Source organism: Tachysurus vachellii, chromosome 21 (genome assembly GCF_030014155.1).
Source record: "Tachysurus vachellii isolate PV-2020 chromosome 21, HZAU_Pvac_v1, whole genome shotgun sequence".
In the NCBI taxonomy this organism is placed as follows: Eukaryota; Metazoa; Chordata; class Actinopteri; order Siluriformes; family Bagridae; genus Tachysurus; species Tachysurus vachellii.
Genome location: NC_083480.1, coordinates 2,073,037 through 2,097,485, shown reverse-complemented (window position 1 = coordinate 2,097,485; position 24,449 = coordinate 2,073,037). Strand labels below are relative to the sequence as shown.

Sequence of the window (24,449 nt, the reverse complement as noted above, 5' to 3'; positions counted from 1 at the left end):
ATAATGATTAATGTTACTGTTAGTAAAGTTTATTATCAATCAACACGTTTACTTAAGTACGATTTTGTCTTATTTTAGATATCATAAATTGGTTGCGTTTTACTGAAATTAAATAGAAAAAAAAACTTATTTTGCTCCTTGTTTGATTTTAACAAATCACAAAGTTCCTCTACAGGTCACTACACATCAGTACAATGGGCCCAGTTTAGTATCTGATCATCTCAATTTAGCACCCACACTTAATGTAGAATAAATGATAAAATCACTTCAGTTCATTATGTGCCGTGACCTACACAAAGACATAAACACTACAGAGGTGTGTGTGTGTGTGTGTGTGTGTGTGTGTGTGTGTGTGTGTGTGTGTGTGTGTGTGTGTGTGTGTGTGTGTGTGTGTGTGTGTGTGTAGAGGCAGATTATCATCCAGACGTCTGTGGAGCTTGAGGTTGTACATCCCGGCCCAACCTTATTAACGTGTTTTTGTGCCTGTGTCAAGACTCGTATTCAGGGAGTCGTCTCCTTAGGGAAGGATGGAACTCAACTTTCAGAGTTGAAAATACATACTTAGAAAACTTTCACTAATTTCTTAACTTTAACTGTTTGTATTGATGTGTAATCAGGTCAAAGTAACCTGAAATGGTATTTAAATATAGGCCAGATAGGATGTAAATGAGTTTAATAAGATACATGACCTTAAACAACCTTTCAATGGTTTGAAACACACAGTTTTATTAAAGCCATTGTTGGTGTGTACACCTGAGTCCTGTATCATCCAATCATCCATCCATTCAGTCATCCAATCATCCATCCATTAAGTCATCCAATCATCCATCCATTAGATTCTCTTTCATTAAATGAACCTCTGAGCATTCTATATGCTGGAGTCCTATGCTGGAGTCCCTTGAGTATTCATTTTATAAAACATGACAATAAATACAATTAAAAAATATTCAGGGATGGTCGGCATATCTTAAAAGTTCCTAACTAATAAGGTGCATATTGGCAAAATAGACTAAACTATTAAGCCCTTTCAGAACAGGTTACTGACTTTGGTTTACATTTGCCAGACATTTAAGTTCTAATAAAAAGTAAAGGAGGGACAACAAAATAATGAATACAGAAAAATGCATTCAGAACATATACTGTATAGGTTTAAGGCAGAAGAGTGAAAAAAAGAAAAACAAGTAAAATAACATCAAAACATCTATTCACAGTACACTTAGTCACTCCAAGAAATAAAGTCTCATCACTGTACGTACTTTAGTTAATTAGTCTTTAAAAAAGATACAGACAAAGAGCACTTGAGGAGCAGAATGGATTGATTTGTTACTATGATAATGAAGCAACACTTGTTTTATATCCAATGCAGTCAAATCATTAAGAAGTGCTATATGTTGTAAACGTGGTCAGTTAATCTGAGCAAGCCGCACAGCAGGTTCCTCATACCTACGACGAATTTCCTCCAAAGACTCTGCCAGGGAATTGAATGTCGGACGCTGGGCTGGTGTGAAGTCCCAGCACTGCTCCATCAGCATATACACCTACATTTAGGGCAAATCATTAAAATAGAACAGTGCTGCTGGAGATTATTAGTAGATTTGGCTTTGTGTTTTATGTTTCATTCTACCTCATGTGGACAGTCTCGAGGACGTGGCAGCCGCCTGTGTTTCTCCAAGAGGCCAATCAGTTTCATCACAGTCATCTGCCCTTGTACCAACCCCATCATATCCACATATTTCTATAGCAAGTACAGAAATTTGTGTACAGTTATTACACAATTCAATAAATAATAAATGCAACATTCTGTAAAAACATTTATTATTATTATAAAAAAACAGAGGCTGAGGTAGGAATGGTTTCTGACCGCAGGTGGACTTTGACGGTGGTCACAGCGTGTCAGAATCTCATACAGTGTGACACCAAAAGACCAGACATCAGAAGAAAAGGAAAACTTGCTTTCTTTCAGACATTCTATGGCATACCTGTGAAGTAAACAAAAGTACAACCATAATCAGGATAATCTACAATGTGGTTGTTCACGTCTTTCTATGACCTACAAAATATCTCCACAGTTTATTTACTCTGCTCTTTAATTTATTTAACGTTCTAGACAGAACGTGGTAGAGATGCTCAGTGTTGGATCGATGCATCCTGACTAATTAGGATGTTCTTGGATATTACTCCCCTTTCAGCAGATTTCCTGTTGATCCAGTTGATTCCCATGAGAACCCTGAACCTAGGTATTGATCTTACTGCTCTTCGGTGCCATCTCTCTACTTAATTTCTCTGTGGCCAGTTTTCACTTTGGCTCCTGGTTTCTAATATTCCCACAGTGCAAACTGTAAACCTCACACAGACTTGCACAGGATATGATACGGTTTAGATTCTTAACTTGATGATTTGAGATTTGATGCCACAGATTCTTTAATTAGATTAGATTCTCTTAATTGGATTTCATAGCCTCTGAGTGATATGTGAATAATTTGGTAAAAATCTGGGATCTGCAAAACCCATCCCAAAACCCATGCTATACAGTTTATGTCTCAGCTTTGTACACCTTTCTGAAACAACCTTGCGTAAACACCCTGCATCTCATCTCATCACTCCAAAGAGTTATTGTTGGGTTTGGAGAATGCATTCGCCTCATATGGCTGATCATTTTATCCAAAGACACTGAAAGACGATACAGCTGAGGAATGGAAAGTTAAGGGGTCTGGATAAGGGACCTGGTACTGGGTGCAGAGCGGGGATTTGGACTCATGTCCTTTGGATCAGTAGCCCAGAAGCTTCACAATGCTTTAAACACTGAGCTTCCAAAATATACAGCTTGGCTCCCTATCCATAAGGTTTCCAAGGAAAACCAGTTGTGTGACACACAATTCTCACTTCAGCTGCCAAAATCACAGATTTTCATTTACAGTTGTTTAGTTAGAAGATGCTTTTATCCAAAGCAACTTAAAATTAGGAAAGACAAGCAAAGTGATATATCAAGCAGAGGATATTATAAGTGCAAGATTTTGAATTGAGTGCTAGAGGGGCAAGATTAGTAGAGGTGTAAGGCCAAGTTAATAAAAAAAAGTATTTTATTTGTTGTTATTTAGTTTTTTTTAGATTGGGGAGAAGTTTTTATAGTGGTTTTTTTAATATAGTGAGGGCTTAAGATGACTGGACTGAGGTTGGAGAGAGCTCTCTGCCGGTGATCAATTCCTCCACAACCTACTGGTCACCTCCTCACCTGTACTCTGATCAAACGTGCTAAGACTAATGCCGAGCTGATTATATGCCGTGACTCGGCACGACTGCGTACTGCAGCTTCACCGTGTCCTGGAACTTTGTGGTCTCCACTGATTCTACTTCTGCTTAGGATTTTTCATCATAATTGGAAAATGGTGATTAAAAAAAGCTTTGCTTTTGGGCACTAATAGCGAAACCAGGTGGTTACCCATAATGCTTGATGTCATTTACAGTTTTTCATTATATTAAATCTCACTGTAACTGCCCCCCTGTGATGTCAGCACTGTTGCAGATAAACACTTTACAGGAATAACAAAAATACAAGACCCAGCTAAACCAAACACTACGAGTAAAGATAAACGTCGCAAATATTTAACTGAAAAAATATTTAATGTGCCTCCGAGTTTTCCCATCAAGACACACATAATCCGTGACCCTCCACCTGCCACTCAAACTTGCCAGAAAACAGGACTGTCTCCATCCTCCCGGACCCGGTAATACACCTCTCCCTCAGGAATGTACTTTGTCAAGCCAAAGTCACCGATTTTCACCACTCCCTCGTTCTCCACCAGAACATTGCGAGCAGCTAAATCCCGATGGATATATCTTTTCGAGTGCAGGTAATCCATTCCCTGTTGAGGGAGAAGCACCATGCATTATGATCATAACTCACTATAATGTGGGGACCTGAAATGATCCTTTTTCTCAGTGAAGCAGTGAATATGCATGGCTGTGTTTACCTGGCAGATCTGTTGGGCAAAGAGCAGATTCTGTGTGAATCCCACACGGTGTTTGGGCAGGTACTCCCGAAGGCTGCCCAGTGGAAGGTACTCCATGATTAGCTGGACCACCTGGCCACCTGAAATATCATCACTCATGGTTACACAAAACAGCAACCGGCTATCGGATGCTTTTATCCGTCTTCTTCAATGAAAAATGTTCCAGTTCAGTGAAACTTCTTCAATGAACTCACCCAGTTCAGTGCAACATCCTTTATACTTGACAATGTTGTTATGGTAGAGTGATTTAAGGATTTTGATCTCCTTCATCCATGAGTCATGGAGGTGATTTCCCCCATCCTGTTTAAGGGTCTTCACTGCCACATACTCTCCAGTGCCATCATTAGCAGGGTCATACACATACAGCATCACTTTCCCAAAATGCCCCTGAAGAAAGAGCAGGAGAGAGAAAAAACGAGAAAAAAAAAAATGCTGAATAGGAAACCCTGCTGAAAAATCCAGCATAAACAAGCATGAATTCCATGCTGGTCCAGGCTGGTTTTTACTGGTTCATGCTGGTATAGTGCTGGTATAGTGCTGGTATAGTGCTGGTAGAGATGGGTGGACAGCATAGTCATGGTGTTATCAAGCAAAACGGGGCTGGTGTAGCTGGTTAACCAGTATGATCTTTCTGGAATGAGCTTTATGGGAACAACCTTTATTTTTGCTTGTGTATGTTTCTATGTAACACATTAATATACGATTAAAACACAATATATTGGAATATATTTAATTATAAGTGTGTTATTTCTTTTGCTCCCTCTTTTGAATAAAGAACTGAAATAACAAAGCTCAAAAAGTTTTGAATAACAAAGAATAAAAACATTTAAAAATCGTTCGTTAGGGATTAAAGTGTCTCCACAAATTAAATATAGTAATACCAACAAATGTTGACATATATATATATATATATATATATATCCTTTAAAGCAACTATGTTCACGAAGGTAAATGTAGTTCCTGCACTTTACAAAAATAAATCTCGCAATGTTTTCGACTACATGACTGATTACAGTGTTTATCGAATTTAGTATAAGTGCACATGTTCCAGATCATCATGTTTTTGCCACCGTAATTAAAATTTTGTTTTGGGGTAAATAAAAAGTTTCCGCTTCTACACGACGAATCTGCTGATCACTGGGAATCAGAATGTTGGCATACGTGAGGTACCTGGATGACGGCTGCACGGCAGTTGTTGAACTAGTGAAATTAAGGACTTTAACTACGACATGTTTGACCAAACTCAGGTTTATTGGGTACGATGAAAGCAAGACTTCTTCAGGGCACAAATACTGATGCTTAAAGGTATGTAACTTAAGCAGTAGCTGTTTTATCGTAACTCGTTCACTGCACAATATAAACAAATGAGTGATATATAGTTTTGTTTCTTATTTTGTTTCTATAATTTTCAGAGAATAAAGAAGACGTATAATAAAGAAGTATATATATATATATATATATATACACACATATACATATACATATATACATATATAAAGACAACCATGTAAATGATAGGAATATCCAGAATGTTTTTCTTTATGAAAAAGTGAATTACAATTCTCTAGAAAATTTTCTTGGTCTTTATTTAACTATGAATATGCACTAGGAAATGTGATATTTAACAAATGGGTTTTGTTGTGGTCTTGCTGGGATTATACTAGCATCCAAAAGACAACATGCATGCAAAACATACTTTATGCTGACCAGCAATGCTGTTTTTTTTAGCAGGGAAACCATGACACCTTTAATACCACTTCAAACCGGACCAAACTAACCTCTCCCAGATCTCTGATCTTCCTCAGGTGCCGCTTTAGGAAAATACTGGGATCTTTGTCTGGAAGTGCTTCGCAGTCAGAAGAAATGTCTGGGTCTGTTTTAAATAAGAAAAACCATTATTGATTTCATGTGCAAGAATGGCAGGCCATAATGACATGAAGATTAAGCACAAAGCTAACCACTGGAAAAGGTCACATCATGCTAAAGAAAATAGAGACAAGAGAAAGAGAGCTCACTCTTTATCTGGATTTCTGTTAGCTCCCGTAGAATGGTCCTGAACGATGGCCTGGCTGCTGGGTCATAGGTCAGACACATGCTGATGAAGCTGGCCAGCTCCTGAGACGAGGGGACAGCCAGGCGGCTCTGGGTCTCATAGAACCGCTCTTTCTGTCATTAAAGGATAGTTTATTGTCAGCAATATTTTCGACACTGTTAGTGGATGGACTCAGAAAGTGTGCTGATGGTGTACCTCTGGTAAAGTACCGCCGCTCATGGCCAGATCTCCGTTGTTGCAGATTTCTAGCAGCGTGGCGCCAAAGCTCCACTTATCTGCAGCGCTGCCTATTACAGATCCACAGAGCACACACTCTGGAGCGATCCATGGAATTCGCTCAACTCGTTCTGCAAGAGCAACATGCGACAGAAATAAAAACAATCATAAAACAGAGCAGAGGCCTCCAAGCTGCAGCACTGTCACTGTGACCTTATTAAAGGGAAAAGACAAGAGGAAGTGAACACAACCAAGAGGAAGTGGTTAGCATTAGGCTTCCTGTTCCACCATTGACTATGAACAACAACTCAGATGAAATGAGAGACATCTGAGAGACAGTAAGAGTACTTAGACAGAAACTGTGTGGTCAGCATGCTAACTTCGATTTCACTGTGCACCAGACTGATTCACTCATTTACTGCTGATACGGTGTTCAGTTTGAACATCACAGTGTTTTTGATTACAGCAGCAGTGTGATGTCCTGTACCTCCACGTGAGAGTGCAGTAAGAGAAATCCCCGGGTCACTCAGCTTCACAAACGGAAGCGTGCCCTCCTCCAGTCCCTTGCGAGCAACCAGAATATTCTTTGCACAGACATTCCCATGAACCAAGCGTTTTGTTTCCTAGAGACAAAAACAATTTATTTATTTATTTTTAATTATGGTTTAGAGTCAACTGATCATTTTGTATATAAAATTCACTTACAAGATAACAGAGAGCGCTGGCCAGCTGTTTTGCCACCGTAAACTTCCACTGAGGCGTAACACAAGCCTTCTCTTTGTGCAGGAAGACGTCCAGGGGGCCAAACTCCACAAACTCTTCTACCATGATGTCTGTTTACACAAAATACCCTCCAGGTGTAAGTCAAGTGAAATAAACTAATGCATATAAATGGTGCAAACAGCTCTATCTAGCTTTAATAAAGTACTAACATTAAAAGGTGTAACAGACTTAAGGCATCTGCTGAGCCAAGTTAGAGAACAGTGAGAAAGAAGTGCAGGTGCACAGAGCTTTAGGCGCACTCTGAAGATTGTTAGGTCAAAAGAGGAAACCTGAACAACACACAACTTACTCTCAGATCCCTTGACTGAAACTCCATGCACAAAAACCAGGTGAGAGTGAGACACCTGACTCATGAAGCTAGCGGTCTCGAAGAAAGCCTGCAACACAAGATATTTACCCTGTTAATGTTGGATAATGAGTTAAAGAACTATGCTTTCCTGCCATATCTGATGAAACAGCTTCTCTCACCAGTGCTATGTCCTTGTGGCTCTGATCCAGGATCTTCAGCACCACTCGGATGCCTTTTCCGTTGGTGTGATTATTGTTCCATTCGTCCTCGTCATCTTCCGTTTCTTTGCGCACCATCAAGCGGCCCGAGTAGATGTTGGTCCTAGTGCCGCGGCCCAAGTGCTGCTCCTGATGATTAAAATCATATACGACGATTAAATAGACAGCAACGTGCATGAAGGAGGTGAATGAAACATGACAGAGTAACGACAGCTGAAACTAACCTGGACGATCTCTTTGTCTTTAATCTGATGGAATCTCAGTTGGCACAGGTTGAGGGTTTCAGAGAGAGGCTTGGTATTGTCGTTCATGCCCTGTCTCATTACTAGGAGATTTGACAGCTCTGTAAAACATGCAAGGATGAGCAAGATCAGGAACAAGAAGTATGACTGTCCTTGAAGAAAAAATTCGGCTACATTCTTGTTGGAACGGTTTGCTTTATCTGAATCCTACTGTCGGGCTTCCCACACATGCCTGGTGTGATGCCCAGGTACACTGATGCTCAGCCAAGTATATTTTGTTCCATGCATTTTATTTATGAATCTGTTTTTAAGAAATCAACAGACGTTGTTTCTAATTAGGAAGTGATATGAACACAGATCAGGGTCAGGGGCAGAAAGCCCAGATGGGGAGCAGAGAGGCATATAATAATGCTTCATTACCCTGTGGGCTTCACTGCTACCTAGTAACATCCAATTGTAAAGAAGTCAACAGCTGTACAGTTATCTGATGTCAGTTCATGGTACAGCTACAGTTTGTCAGAGGAACTGATAATATTAGTGCTGTCACACTTTCTGTAATAATGACGATATCCAGCCATCGACAACAAAGCGACGCTGTTTCAAAGCAGTAACCTGGAACATCTACTGACCAGATACAATAAACAAAAACTATCCTCTTTTAACTTTTAATCAATTTGAATACTGTGTGTTCAAGCAATGCATTAACAGGAAGTACAATACGAACAATAAAGCAAATTCAAATCAATAGCAGTCTCCTGCACGTTCTCTTATCCTCCTCATGCTGAATGGAGAGTGAAACTGCCACCAGAGATGAGAGCATGAGTGTAACTGGATGTACTGCTCATATACATACCTGAGATTATATCTGTAAACACAACCTTCGGTGCTCTCGTTCATCTAGACTTCCCATGACATAGTTCAGATTTCCAGATCATTAACACCATAAACACACACCTGCAGGTCGGGGCAGACAGCACTTCTTCACGGTGAAGCAGTCCTGACCAGACTTGAGCACAAAGGTCTTCAGGCTTTCTGTGAGCTCCTTCACGTTTGAGAAATCTCGGTCCCAGCCCTCGAGTGTAAACATCGAGCCCTTCTGCATGATCCTGAACTGCTTATGTGTTGGATTCTGTCCATCCTTTAGAAACAAACAGCGTTACAATCCAGAGCATCATACATAACCATTAACACTGAGCCTTTCATTCATTCATCCTATACTAATCATATAACTAAATCATGGCCTCAGTATTAACTCTATAAAGTTCTGAATTTTGATACTCCAAAAGTCCACAGTATCGTCATTTCTACTTGCAGATCTACAGATTACTTCAAATTTACATTATTAAGAAAAAATAAATAGTGCAAAGACAGGTAAAACCATATTATTCTCTAAGATTAAATACTACCTGGTTTTATCAGGTTCTCTCTTTATCTGAAAGACGTTCTGAGCGTGAAAGCATTCTGTAAGATATTTCACATCTTAAAATCGGAATTTGTTCCTATAGAAAATATTTTACCTTGACATTTCTTTTTAAAACCATTTAACAATGTGAAAATACATTAGAACCTAAAATAGATCCACAGAAACAGGTCCCACTGCAGCACACTGCTCAGTACAGCACACTGCACATCTCTAGCTAATGGCTATTATAATGGTAATGTTAGCTGACTTTAGCCACAACTAAACACACACTAATGTACTACAACATTTATAAATGAACACCAGTCAGAAGAGTAGACCTGCATTTGCACTTACATTGCACACTTTAAAACCAAGCTTTTAAAAGCAGGTTTTTCTGTGAACTTTGCACAACACAAAGTAGCACCACAGGAGAATAAAGTCTCCTCCGGCTGTGAACTTTAACTCACTTTGGACCAAAATTCCACATCCAGCCTTACAATACTGGGGTCATGAAATATTTACAGAGCTGAATCTAGAGTAGGTGAGATTCTTAAGAAGAAGAAACATTCTGTCTGTTTTTTGCATGAAGATGAATCTTCCAAAAAATACACAACATGAACGTTACCTCGGTCCTGCTCAGAACCGCTAATATGATACGTCGGTAGTCCAGAACACTCCAGCGCAGTAAGTACACGCCGTCATCCACACGCTCCTTCTTCAGCTTCTGCAGCACAAACTCATCACTGAAAGCAAGGTAAATAAAGAACACCTCAGGGCCATGTAAGAAACCTGTCCACTTCAGGTCCAGCACGCCGTGAAACAGATACCTACTGTATTGGGCCGTGCAGACCGTTGGCCTCGCTCAGGACCACTCGGGGCGGTGCCACCTCATGGCAGAGGTAGTGGTGAGCGTCTGCTGTCAGGCGGAAATACCCATCGAGTAGAGACACCAGTGAGCGTGCCTCAAGAATGGACATCAAACGCAAGTCCTGTAGTACATGGAAAATAACATGCGTCATTTCACAAGAAAGATGACCACATCGCTTTTAAAGCAAAGTAAGAAGTGTGAATTTAAAGAGGAAGTAAAAACCTAAAACCTTCCAAATGTACATTATCTAAGATTCTGAACATCTTAAAACTGTTGTTTAATTTTTAAAACTTTATTTCTTGGTTAAATGGGAGAAGAAGATTTTAACTTTTTTCGAGCAGATCCTACACAGAAGACACTTTGTCCCCTCTACTCTACCAGTACACTGCCAGCGTCAGGTCTGGGGTCTCACCATTGCAAAGTTGTCTTGCCGGCTGATGCAGACATTCGCTCCTGTTATGGCGATGTGTGAGATTTCAGGAAAGTCACAGAACACATTCCAGCTTTCAGGCATGTTGCTTTCCTGTTGAGTGACTTCATGCTTCTCTCGCTTCCTCTTGTTCAAGTACTCATTCCCCATATAGTTATTTTCCTGAGCCTGCAACATAAACTGTGGTCAGACTAAGAAGGGCCCATATGCTGAAACATATAAGAGAAAGAGACCATACCCTCTGAGCCGAGATCTTCCTCCACTGGATGCCAGTGGTGCCAGACACCATGACCTCATGTGTGGGCTGACTACAGGTAACCTCCTGCAGGGGCTCGTGTGCTCGCGAGGCATTCAGATACGAGCCGCTGCCATCGCCATCTGGCCTCAAGTCGAGGTGGAAGATGGAGAATGTCTCAGTGCCAAAGCGAGGAGCCAGACGCTCCAGCGTGGACAGGTACTTGTACATGACTTCCTGGGGGCCGAGTCTGCCCTGGCCCACAGTATGCTGCTGGAAGCTGCGCACAAAGTCAGCAAACACGCGGCGGATACGGAACTTGGTTAAGAAGTTATCTTTGGCAATGTGGCGAGAGAAAGAGCGGGGGATGCAGCGCAGGAAGCTGGAAAAGTACAAACAGAAATCAGTAACAGACCAACAAACACAAAAATTCAGAGTTTAACTCATGTCCCATAAACCGTCGGTGAATAACATGACTTCTGAACTGAATGCATGCAAATCTGCATGCATCTGCAAAACAAAATAAATGAAGCTCACACCTAGTTTGTTTGGCCACTTCCTGTAGTGAGGCGCCAGTCTGCAGAGCCTTGTGAGATAAGTGCAGCACAGCCATGCCCAAGCTCTCATTTTTAAACCCACTGATCGCTGCCTCTCCCGTCACATCCTCCAGTGAGGTCACATCATTCACAAAATCACATTTTGCCTGTGCAAGCCAAAACACACAATTATTAAAAGAAAATGGCATGGCTTTGGGATTGGTAATGACAAAACAGTTTCCCAGGCCTCACCATATATCCTTAACCTCACCTGAGCAAACAGGTACTCCAGAGAGGAGATCTCCAGCAGAGGTGCAGCTCCGTGCTCGCTCTCTGTCTGACTGGTATACCGCGACACCATTGGCTCCGTCTGGTTCAGTCCGTGCCAGTTCCGAAAGTAGAACCTGCACATTTTAAAAGCCCTACTGCCTCAGCCCAAACAGTGTAGTTATAAAACATATCATCACACTTACTCTAACTCACACTGACCTCATACGGAAGTGAAGTATCAGGCTTTCCTGATTTTTCGGCTCGAACCTGTGGTTTGGACTGTACCAACAGGAGCAGGCCGGGTCGTACAGCGCAAACAGAACATAGCATGCCGGTGTGATCCCTGCACAAAACAACAAACTTTTTATAAATCTCTCACATCCTCTTAATCTCATCACACACCAGTCTAAGCTGCTTAAATCTCTTACCAATAATATCAGCTGCCCGGATCAGCAGGTCCTCCGCCGTCACTTCACCGTCCTGGTGAGTCAGATAATAATCTCCAGTTTTAGTCCAGAAGAGGTAGACGTGAATCCCTGTCCCCTGAGGCGCCTCGCATTGCTCTGTGGACGCCCCTTTCTTTGAACTCTTGAAACATCCACGTCTAGACATCCTCCATTCGCTTTTACACCTGTGAACCAAATGAGTTGAGCAGTTTTACAGCTAACATCTTGCTGAAACATAAGAAAATTTTAACTCCTCTTGGATAACAAAAAAAAAAGCATTAAGGGACCACAATTAAATTCTCTTATATAATAAACAATCAAAGATGACAGGATTGTGTGTGTGCTAAGCTAGCTAACTTTTCTATATGGTTTATATGGTGGAGGATAATTCACGTTCGCAACCTTTAGCATCTGTCTTTATCCAGAGCCACACATCATCACCTGAGTTCACTCGGTCAGGGACTTAGTGAGAATATTTAGATAAATCCAGTCATTTATATTGCTGAGGTTAATTAAAGAATGTAAAAATAAAGAAGACAAGCCAACAAAAACCTGAGACAAAAGAGTAGCACAGCTCTGAAAGTAGACTTGGCACTCACTGATCTTATGAGGGAACTGTATGATATATTTAGGAGGATGAAAAGCAGAATGATTAATCGGTCCTGTCTCACATGGTAGATGCCAGATAGATGCCTTTATTTTTGTCACATATACAATACAGCACAGCAAAATACTTTCTTTACATATCCCAACTTTTAGAGTTTGAGCTGAGAGCACAGGGTCAGCCATGATACAGCACCCCTGGAGTGAGGGTTGGGGGCCTTGCTCAAGGGCAGCTTGGCAGTGCTTGGGCTTGAACCTGCGATCCTCTCATGCCCCTTTTCCACTGAGGCAGTTTGAGTGCTGGTGCGGAGCCTATTTTAGAACCAGTTCTTTCTTTTTCGACAGCCAAAGCACCGGCTCTGAACCAGGAAAAGTGGTTCGGCTTGCGTCAGGGACTAGGGGCGGGGCTGGGGGCGGGGTTACTGTTAGCGCCTTTGATAATGTACCTTAAGTATACTAATGTTTTATACATTTTTACTTTACCGCAATATAATCAGTTATCAGCACACATGATAGCAGGTAGCTACATGCTAAGGCTAACTTTTTTCTGTGTTAATGATAAAATATTATGTTATGTACTTTCTCAATTACAACCTCCGTTTATACAGATTACATGGAGCTGCACGTACATGTTGGATTCGCCGCGTTTGGATGTTAATGTAGGTTCACAAAGCCATGAGCATTAACAGTAAAGCAACATCTGCCATTGTTGATGTTGTGTTTGTGTTTGCCGCTGCTGTGCTAACGTTGCTGGGACACGTGATGTCAGACTCAGCTCTGTGATGCTCTCTAGCCGGTGGAAAGGCAAACCGGTTCTTAGAAGGTTCTCCAGTGGAACCAACTTTGAACCAGCACCAGTGCTAGCTCTGAACTCGGGTATCAGACTACCCAGAGCCTCCACCTGCCCTCAATATGCCCTAATAATGTCTTCTTTTAACACTGTAGAGCCAGTGCATCAGTGTCAGATACCAACAGACACTGAGACACTAAAGTTTAGATTTCTTTTATTCTCTGATTTCTTTCTGAACCTTTTTCTTTTCCCCTCACTGGATTCACACCTAATTCACCTTTTCAGTAAATTGCCTCTACATTGTGGCCTTTTTAGGTGCAGTTACACTGATTGGATTAAAAGTTCACCATTTTGCACTTTTTAAGCGATTCATCACACGAGTGCGAGCGTTAACGTCTGTACTATAACAATCTTTAGCAATAAAACTAAAACTGTTAATGTTTAGACATTCAGAAGCACAGTATATAGTGAGAGGAACAGGAGGAACAGGCGGAGATGTGATCCTCGCTGATTTTAGTAGGGTTTCTATATATAAGAACATAAGTAATCATTTATTATTCTACATGATTTTTTAAGCGGATTTTAAATCATCGCCCTGATTGTATTAATGCGAAGGACGCTCAGATCAATACAGTGTTTAAGGGCTTGTGGTTTATTTGATTGTGTGTGTCAGATTTCTACTAGCTAATTGGTGACGAGTGCTGAGAGATTTAAACCAACAATGAAGAAGAGCACTCTTTCGCTCTCTATTTCTGTATACACACACACACACACACACACACACACACACACACACACATATCTTGAGAGCTTAATGGAAGGAAGACATCTACTGTGGTGTCAGATTCTCATGGTGAGGTCATGAAACCAGTATCATGGCTGCAGCAGAAACACACCAAGTGGATGAAAGACAACACTCCAGTGCAGTCTGTTGTATCTATACACTAATCATACCTCAGTACTGCTCATCCACACTGGGCTTATCCAATACTTTACAGCATTCCAACCATGTCATTGTTATTATTTCTTTCCATTACAAATAACCTGATGTATTATATGTATGAAAAGACTGTTGTACAGTCAGGAACACCTCAGTCATTTTAAAGATAAAACCTCCTTAGAGTGAAGCTTAGCACTCATAAGATCTTATTACAAATAAAAAAGGACCCTTGTGAACATCCTCATAAATTGTTATGAGCCAGTTTTGCATGTCTAAGCAGATGAATATCCAAGTGTGTTTGAGAGATGAAAACCATGACACGACGCTCCATGCTAATGTTAACACTGGATGAATCACTGTAAGTTCTGAGGGTTTCTACACTTTATACAAATCTATTATGTAACCATTAGAGACCCAGTCTCTTTATGCACCTTTAACTGGAATAAAACAAGCTAGAAATCGTGGTCTTTGTTTGTAATCTGTTCTGCTCATGACAGCCAGCAGAGACGCCTAGCGAGTCTGTGAGCATGTAGTCCACCACTGAACATGGTACATGATTCACAGGGTCCCTGATCTGGATGCTGTGGAACCTGAGAGACAATCGATTTGAGGTTTCAGAATTAAGGAGCTTGATAATGAAGAACAAATGATACAGAGTGCCGTTGTCAGACGTGTTATTAACCTGAATAAAGCTGATTCATGAAATTTGCCCAACGATAAAAACATCTAGATCACTAGCAGTTACTCATCATTATACCTGTTAGTTCCTCAGGAGCTCTTTGTTACACAATTCCACTAAACTATAAACTGTTGTAGAAAGGACATTATTTACATTGACATTATTTACATTGACATTATTTCCTGTCCAGTGTCACTAAATGAGGATGAGGTTCACTTCTGAGTCTGGTTCCTCTCATGGTTTCTTCCTCATATCATCTCAGGGAGTTTTTCCTCACCACCTTCACCTCAGCCTTGATCATTAGGAACAAATGTTAGAGATAAATAGGAAGTACATGTTAAACTTCACAAATGTTCATTTTAAACTTTTACACTGTCTTTGAGACAGTGTGAATTGTTAAAAGCGCTATACAAATAAAGTGAACTAAAATTGACATGGGGTCCTGGGGTCACTGATTACTTTATTTTGCCAGTCAGTGACTATATTTCAGTCTAGATCAGTCTGTTTTCCTCCAACCTCCTTTGAGAAACATGTAGCCTGAATTATCCACTGTTCACCAAAGCTAGTCCCAAATTCAGTTTGGCTGCAGATGTCCATGATTTAGAGACGTCACTTCATGTTGGGAAAAAAACAAAAACATTTGACTGCTGCCACGTTCAGTCTTGTGGCTTGTGTATAACTGAACCTCCATTAGATATTAAACACTTCCTGAGTCGCACAATGAAAAATGAATGCATCTCATATCCTTTTTGATTATTGGATTATTTAATTGTATTTTCATATTGTTGCTGTAAAAGATCCTCGCCTCGTTTGAATGACACGTTGTGAGTGGAGAATGATCATGTGAGCATAAGACATGTCTCACTCATCCTGTGGTGAATTGCTGACTGAATTGTGAGAGTTTTATGATTAAGGAAACGTAAAAACCTACAGATAAACTAATCTGATCTAAACAGGATCTATATCTTCTTCTGCAAATCCAGAGATGGTAACACAAGTGCATTACAGAGAACAGAATCACCAACAAAGCTACGCCTCCTTCAGAGCAGGCCATTGGAAGGAAGCAGGCGGTACAACACCTCACCTCACACCACCACTACCAGTAGAAACACACTCCATACTCCATACATACACTCCATTAATATACGGCCTGTTTATTTTTTATCTTTAATGATTTATTATTATATTTCATCTAAAGTAAATCAAATAATAACACAATTACTTATGCAACAGCAAATCAATTAAAAATTAGCCTCTGAGCTTCACACTACAAAAATAAATAAATAAATAAATAAATAAATAAACTTCTAACACCAACTATAACACTAATCACAGCTCCAAAACCAACACTAAGACCAACTACTAACACCAACTACTAACACTAATCACAGCTCCAACACCATCTACAGCTCAAACACCAGCTCCAACACCAGCTCCAATACAAACACTAAAGCCAACACTAACTCCAGCTCCAACACCAACACTATCCCCAGATTACGACATTAACACCAACGCAACAAACAACTTCATGACTAACCCCAACTCTGATGCAAACCCCAAGTCCAACATTAACCTCAACTCTACAATAAGACTCCAAAACAAAACTCAACTCTGACACTAACCGCAGCTTCAACACTAGTGACTTGTGATTCGATGTCTGCACATGTGCTTAGTCACAGCCACTGGTGTGTTAAATTGAACTTCTGTGGCTTTTACTATGAATACATTAGCCTTAAGTTTATAAACTTGTGCTCTCCAAAACCATGACAAAATTTCACATTTAGAAGATATACAAAATTTAGAGTCTCTATTTACAACAAATACGGATCAGCAATACTGATGACATTATTCTACACTTCAGTGCCTTATTAGAATAAGTCAAATGCTCTTCTGCCTTCAACTTTATAAAATCATCTCGCTGTAGCTCCCTATATTGAGTGAGAGAAATCAGATCAGTAAGTGAGGCTCACTAAAGTGTCTCTTCGAAAACGTGCGATTGTTAAGCTGGACACTAAGATCTTAACCAACACAAAATTTTATGTATTAAGTATTTTAAGTATTAAGTTTGACAATTAATAAATAACCTTTAATCAAAATTAATACGATTTCTGACTTCTTGTTCCAGTGGAAACACATCAAAGCATGTGCACATTTCAAGAGACTTCAGGGAAATGTTAAGGTTGGAGTGGAAGATCTGGAGTGTCCTGCACTGAGCCCTGACTCTGACTCAACCCCACTGAACACCGACTGAACCCCAGACCTCCTCACTCTTACACCATCAGTGTCTGATCTCACTAATGCTCTTGTAGCTGAATGAACACAAATCCACACAGACACTACAACATCTAGTGGAAAGACGTCACAGAACAGAAGAGTGGAGCTGATTATAACAGAAGGTTATGATGGTCAGAACTCTACATACATGTGTCACTATTTCAGAGACAAAATTCTTTAATTTCTAACCATTTACTAAGTACAAATACCAACAGAGAAGAAACAGACACATTGAGTGGTATTTTAAATACACACTGTTCACTGTTAAAAACAAACTATAGTTTACACTGTAACACTAACACACTTCAGTCTGTAATATAATCAGTACTATAGTATGATCATTAACACTAACACTAACACACACCAGTCTGTAATATAAACAGTACTACAGTATGATCATTAACACTAACACTAACACACACCAGTCTGTAATATAAACAGGACTTTAACACTAACACACTGTAATACTGTAACACACCCGTCTGTAACACTGTAACACTAACACACTGTAACACTGTAACACTAATACTGACAGACTGTAACACTGTAACACTAACACACTGTAATACTGTAACACACCCGTCTGTAACACTGTAACACTGTAACACTAATACTGACAGACTGTAACACTAACACTAACACACTGTAACACTGTAACACTAATACTGACAGACTGTAACACTGTAACACTAACACATTGTAACACTAACACACTGTAACACTGTAACAAACACCAGTCTGTAACAGAATAACACTGTAACACTAACACTAACACACTGTAACACACACCAGTCTGTAATATATACAGTACTTTAACACTAACACACTGTAACACTGTAAAATACACCAGTCTGTAACAGTGTAATAATGTAACACTAACACACTGTAACACTGTAACACTAATACTGACAGACTGTAACACTGTAACACTAATACTGACAGACTGTAACACTGTAACACTAACACACTGTAACACTGTAACACTAACACACTGTAACACACACCAGTCTGTAATATAAACAGTACTTTAACACTAACACTAACACACTGTAACACTGTAAAATACACCAGTCTGTAACAGTGTAATAATGTAACACTAACACACTGTAACACTGTAACACTAATACTGACAGACTGTAACACTGTAACACTAACACATTGTAACACTAACACACTGTAACAAACACCAGTCTGTAACAGTATAACACTGTAACACTAACACACTGTAACACTGTAACACTAATACTGACAGACTGTAACACTGTAACACTAACACATTGTAACACTAACACACTGTAACAAACACCAGTCTGTAACAGTATAACACTGTAACACTAACACACTGTAACACTGTAACACTAATACTGACAGACTGTAACACTGTAACACTAACACATTGTAACACTAACACACTGTAACAAACACCAGTCTGTAACAGTATAACACTGTAACACTAACACACTGTAACACTGTAACACTAATACTGACAGACTGTAACACTGTAACACTAACACATTGTAACACTAACACACTGTAACAAACACCAGTCTGTAACAGTATAACACTGTAACACTAACACACTGTAACACACACCAGTCTGTAATATAAACAGTACTTTAACACTAACACACTGTAACACTGTAAAATACACCAGTCTGTAACAGTGTAATACTGTAAAACTAACACACTGTAATACTGTAACACTAATACTGACAGACTGTAACACTGTAACACTAACACATTGTAACACTAACACACTGTAACAAACACCAGTCTGTAACAGTATAACACTGTAACACTAACACACTGTAACACACACCAGTCTGTAATATAAACAGTACTTTAACACTAACACTAACACACTGTAACACTGTAAAATACACCAGTCTGTAACAGTGTAATAATGTAACACTAACACACTGTAACACTGTAACACTAATACTGACAGACTGTAACACTGTAACACTAACACACTGTAACACTAACACACTGTAACACTGTAACAAACACCAGTCTGTAACAGTATAACACTGTAACACTAACACTAACACACTGTAACACACACCAGTCTGTAACACTAACACTGTAACACTAACACATGTAACACTGTAACACACACCAGTCTGTAACACTAACACTACCACACTAACACACTGTAACACTGTAACACTAACACACTGTAACAGTGTAACACTAATACTAACACACTGTAACACTAACACTAACACACTGTAACACTAATACTGTAACACACACCAGTCTGTAACAGTAACACTACCACACTAACACAGTAACACACTGTAACACTGTAACACACACCAGTCTGTAATATAAACAGTACTTTAACACTAACACTAACACGCTGTAACTCTGTAAAACACACACAGTCTGTAACACTAACACACTAACACACTGTAACACTGAAACACTAACACTAACATACTAACACACTAACACACTGTAACTCTGTAACACGAACACACTGTAACACTGTAACACACACCAGTCTGTAACATTAACACACTAACACTAACACTCTGTAACACTGTAACACACACACAGTCTATAACAGTAACACACTGTAACACTGTAACACACACACAGTCTATAACAGTAACACACTGTAACACTGTAACACACACAGTCTATAACAGTAACACACTGTAACACTGTAACACACACACAGTCTATAACAGTAACACACTGTAACACACACACAGTCTATAACAGTAACACAGTCTATAACAGTAACACACTGTAACACTGTAACACACACAGTCTATAACAGTAACACACTGTAACACTAACACACACACAGTCTATAACAGTAACACACTGTAACACACACACAGTCTATAACAGTAACACAGTCTATAACAGTAACACACTAACACTGTAACACACACACAGTATATAACTGTAACACACTGTAACACTGTAACACACACACAGTCTATAACAGTAACACACTGTAACACACACACAGTCTATAACAGTAACACACTGTAACACACACACAGTCTATAACAGTAACACAGTCTATAACAGTAACACACTAACACTGTAACACACACACAGTATATAACTGTAACACACTGTAACACTGTAAAATACACGTCTGTAACAGTGTAATAATGTAACACTAACACACTGTAACACTGTAACACTAATACTGACAGACTGTAACACTGTAACACTAACACACTGTAACACTAACACACTAACACTGTAAAATACACCAGTCTGTAACAGTATAACACTGTAACACTAACACACTGTAACACTAATACTAACACACTGTAACACTAACACTGTAACACTAACACATGTAACACTGTAACACACACCAGTCTGTAACACTAACACTACCACACTAACACACTGTAACACTGTAACACTAACACACTGTAACAGTGTAACACTAATACTAACACACTGTAACACTAACACTAACACACTGTAACACTAATACTGTAACACACACCAGTCTGTAACAGTAACACTACCACACTAACACAGTAACACACTGTAACACTAACACACTGTAACACTGTAACACACACCAGTCTGTAATATAAACAGTACTTTAACACTAACACTAACACGCTGTAACTCTGTAAAACACACACAGTCTGTAACACTAACACACTAACACACTGTAACACACACAGTATATAACTGTAACACACTGTAACACACACACAGTATATAACTGTAACACACTGTAACACTGTAACACACACACAGTATATAACAGTAACACACTGTAACACTGTAACACACACACAGTATATAACTGTAACACACTGTAACACTGTAACACACACACAGTATATAACAGTAACACACTGTAACACTGTAACACACACACAGTATATAACTGTAACACACTGTAACACACACACAGTATATAACTGTAACACACTGTAACACTGTAACACACACACAGTATATAACTGTAACACACTGTAACACTGTAACACACACACAGTATATAACTGTAACACACTGTAACACACACACAGTATATAACTGTAACACACTGTAACACACACACAGTATATAACTGTAACACACTGTAACACACTGTAACACACACACAGTATATAACAGTAACACACTGTAACACTGTAACACACACACAGTATATAACTGTAACACACTGTAACACACACACAGTATATAACTGTAACACACTGTAACACTGTAACACACACACAGTATATAACAGTAACACACTGTAACACTGTAACACACACACAGTATATAACTGTAACACACTGTAACACACACACAGTATATAACTGTAACACACTGTAACACTGTAACACACACACAGTATATAACTGTAACACACTGTAACACACACACAGTATATAACTGTAACACACTGTAACACACACACAGTATATAACTGTAACACACTGTAACACTGTAACACACACACAGTATATAACAGTAACACACTGTAACACTGTAACACACACACAGTATATAACTGTAACACACTGTAACACTGTAACACACACACAGTATATAACAGTAACACACTGTAACACTGTAACACACACACAGTATATAACTGTAACACACTGTAACACACACACAGTATATAACTGTAACACACTGTAACACTGTAACACACACACAGTATATAACTGTAACACACTGTAACACTAACACACACACAGTATATAACTGTAACACACTGTAACACACACACAGTATATAACTGTAACACACTGTAACACACACACAGTATATAACTGTAACACACTGTAACACACTGTAACACACACACAGTATATAACTGTAACACACTGTAACACACACACAGTATATAACTGTAACACACTGTAACACACACACAGTATATAACAGTAACACACTGTAACACTGTAACACACACACAGTATATAACAGTAACACACTGTAACACTGTAACACACACACAGTATATAACTGTAACACACTGTAACACACACACAGTATATAACTGTAACACACTGTAACACACACACAGTATATAACAGTAACACACTGTAACACTGTAACACACACACAGTATATAACTGTAACACACTGTAACACTGTAACACACACACAGTATATAACAGTAACACACTGTAACACTGTAACACACACACAGTATATAACTGTAACACACTGTAACACACACACAGTATATAACTGTAACACACTGTAACACACACACAGTATATAACTGTAACACACTGTAACACTGTAACACACACACAGTATATAACTGTAACACACTGTAACACACACACAGTATATAACTGTAACACACTGTAACACACACACAGTATATACTGTAACTATCAGGTCACTTCCTGGTTCACAAAGATGATTAAAAACAAACTCTCTGGTTCAGGGAGTGTAAAATAAACAACTAAAGGTAAATAAACACACACCTACCATTTACACCGCTGAGTGCAGAAGAGTGTGGTGTGTTTTGGGGGGTTTTGAGGTCCTCAGGTCACATTCTCTTTATTCAGACACGGAATCTCTCGCTTCCTGCGTGCCGAAGTGGAGACACGGGGAGGGTCTGAGACGGAAAGGGAAAGAGTTTTACTTAGCTTATCTGACTTCTATACCATACACCAACCACGCTGTCTCAAGCACATTCACTTGGAAGTCTGATAAAAAGTATAGACTGTGGTCTTCAAAATAAAAGTCTTTCATGTAAAATGTTTTTATTTAATATAATAATTATTTTATATTTTTATTACACACAGACACAGATAGAGAGAGAGAGAGAGAGAGAGAGAGAGAGAGAGAGAGACAGACAGACAGAGAGAGAGAGAGAGAGAGAGACAGAGACAGACAGACAGACAGACAGACAGTTAAAATATTGATCATATAAAAAATTGCACTAGACTTATTCCAGTGACTCGACTCTTTTGAATCTGTTCACCAAAAAGGTTTATTTATGACACCAGCAGGTGGCGCCAATGAGACCTTTTCACTATTAATGAAATTCCTCGAGTTTTAAGGCAAGTTTTAATTTTTAGTATATTGATTTATTAAAACTGTCCTGTCCAATCCACAAAGAGAAGGTCAGACATTGAGTTTGTATTATAATATAATGTAATGTTACAGTCATATTGCGTTATGTTGGTGACGTCTCCAAAGCGCAATGTCCTGCTTTTATGCCTTTTATTCACTCCACTTTAAAATGGGTCTAAACTGTAGGAAAACAAACCTAAACTACATGAAACTCCACACTACATGAAAATGTCGTACAAACGTGTTTATAGAGCCTAATATATGTCAGGTGTCATTGTCTTTAACCATGGAGAATATAATGAATTAATCTCTATAATCTATAATCTATATTAATCTCATTATTATTATAAATCTGCTGTCTCTTTTCTCTAAACAATAACATTCCTTATTAATATATTCCAGTACAGTTTCAATCCAAAATGTCAAATGGTTTTTAAATACAAGATAATAAATGAAAATATAACTATTATGAGTCTGGAAATATGTCAATTAAATTATATATTAAATGAAATAAAATGTCAGTAACTGGTCCAACAATCCAAACCAAGTACTAAGACACACACACACACACACACACACACACACACACACACACAGCTGTGAGTGACGTCATAATGTTATGTCACAAGACTGATCTGAGAACAGTGAAGGCATGAAACATACACCTGGGTCCAGAAAACACACACTGGTGGAAAAAAAACAGGAACTTCGTAAGGTAGTTATTCACACAAGACACGTCCATAAGTGAAACACACAAACACACAGCATCACTGAAGAAAAGAAACATACAGCTGAATAAATGAAGCCTTGGACTGACTCATGCCCAATTCTTACAAAGATACACAAAGGATTAAAAGAGTCCAGAAGTCAAGAAGCTTAATTTTTTTGGCATTTCTACCGTATATACACCATTCATACGATACAGTTTGTAGTAAAAAAAAACAGCTGAAGAGTGAAGAATCCACTCATTGAGAAAGGTTTACAGAACATAAGGTTCACCCCAGGTCCAATCTAAACATGTCATAAATTAGCTATGAGTTTAGAATAATTCACACGGAGAAGGGATGGTGACCCATGATGTCTTCTTCAACACAAAATAGGATGTTTCACAGTGCAAATAAAAACCCATAATGAT

General features: G+C 39.1%; 1 protein-coding gene across 1 annotated transcript; it reads right to left on the bottom strand.

Moving 5' to 3' along the window:
* Positions 1 to 700: 700 nt before the first annotated feature.
* Positions 701 to 22,877, bottom strand: tyk2 (tyrosine kinase 2). Its single transcript, XM_060857389.1, has 24 exons — positions 22,724 to 22,877; positions 11,981 to 12,183; positions 11,772 to 11,895; positions 11,554 to 11,686; positions 11,286 to 11,449; positions 10,750 to 11,128; positions 10,494 to 10,679; positions 10,045 to 10,202; positions 9,839 to 9,956; positions 8,766 to 8,949; positions 7,794 to 7,912; positions 7,531 to 7,698; positions 7,352 to 7,439; positions 6,985 to 7,112; positions 6,767 to 6,902; positions 6,259 to 6,410; positions 6,026 to 6,176; positions 5,789 to 5,883; positions 4,205 to 4,397; positions 3,972 to 4,090; positions 3,691 to 3,863; positions 1,862 to 1,979; positions 1,625 to 1,735; positions 701 to 1,538 (listed from the first exon to the last, which is right to left on the bottom strand). Exons 2-24 carry the CDS (start codon positions 12,162 to 12,164, stop codon positions 1,404 to 1,406), a joined length of 3,516 nt encoding a protein of 1,171 aa, XP_060713372.1. The 5' UTR covers positions 12,165 to 12,183; positions 22,724 to 22,877; the 3' UTR covers positions 701 to 1,403.
* Positions 22,878 to 24,449: the final 1,572 nt, after the last annotated feature.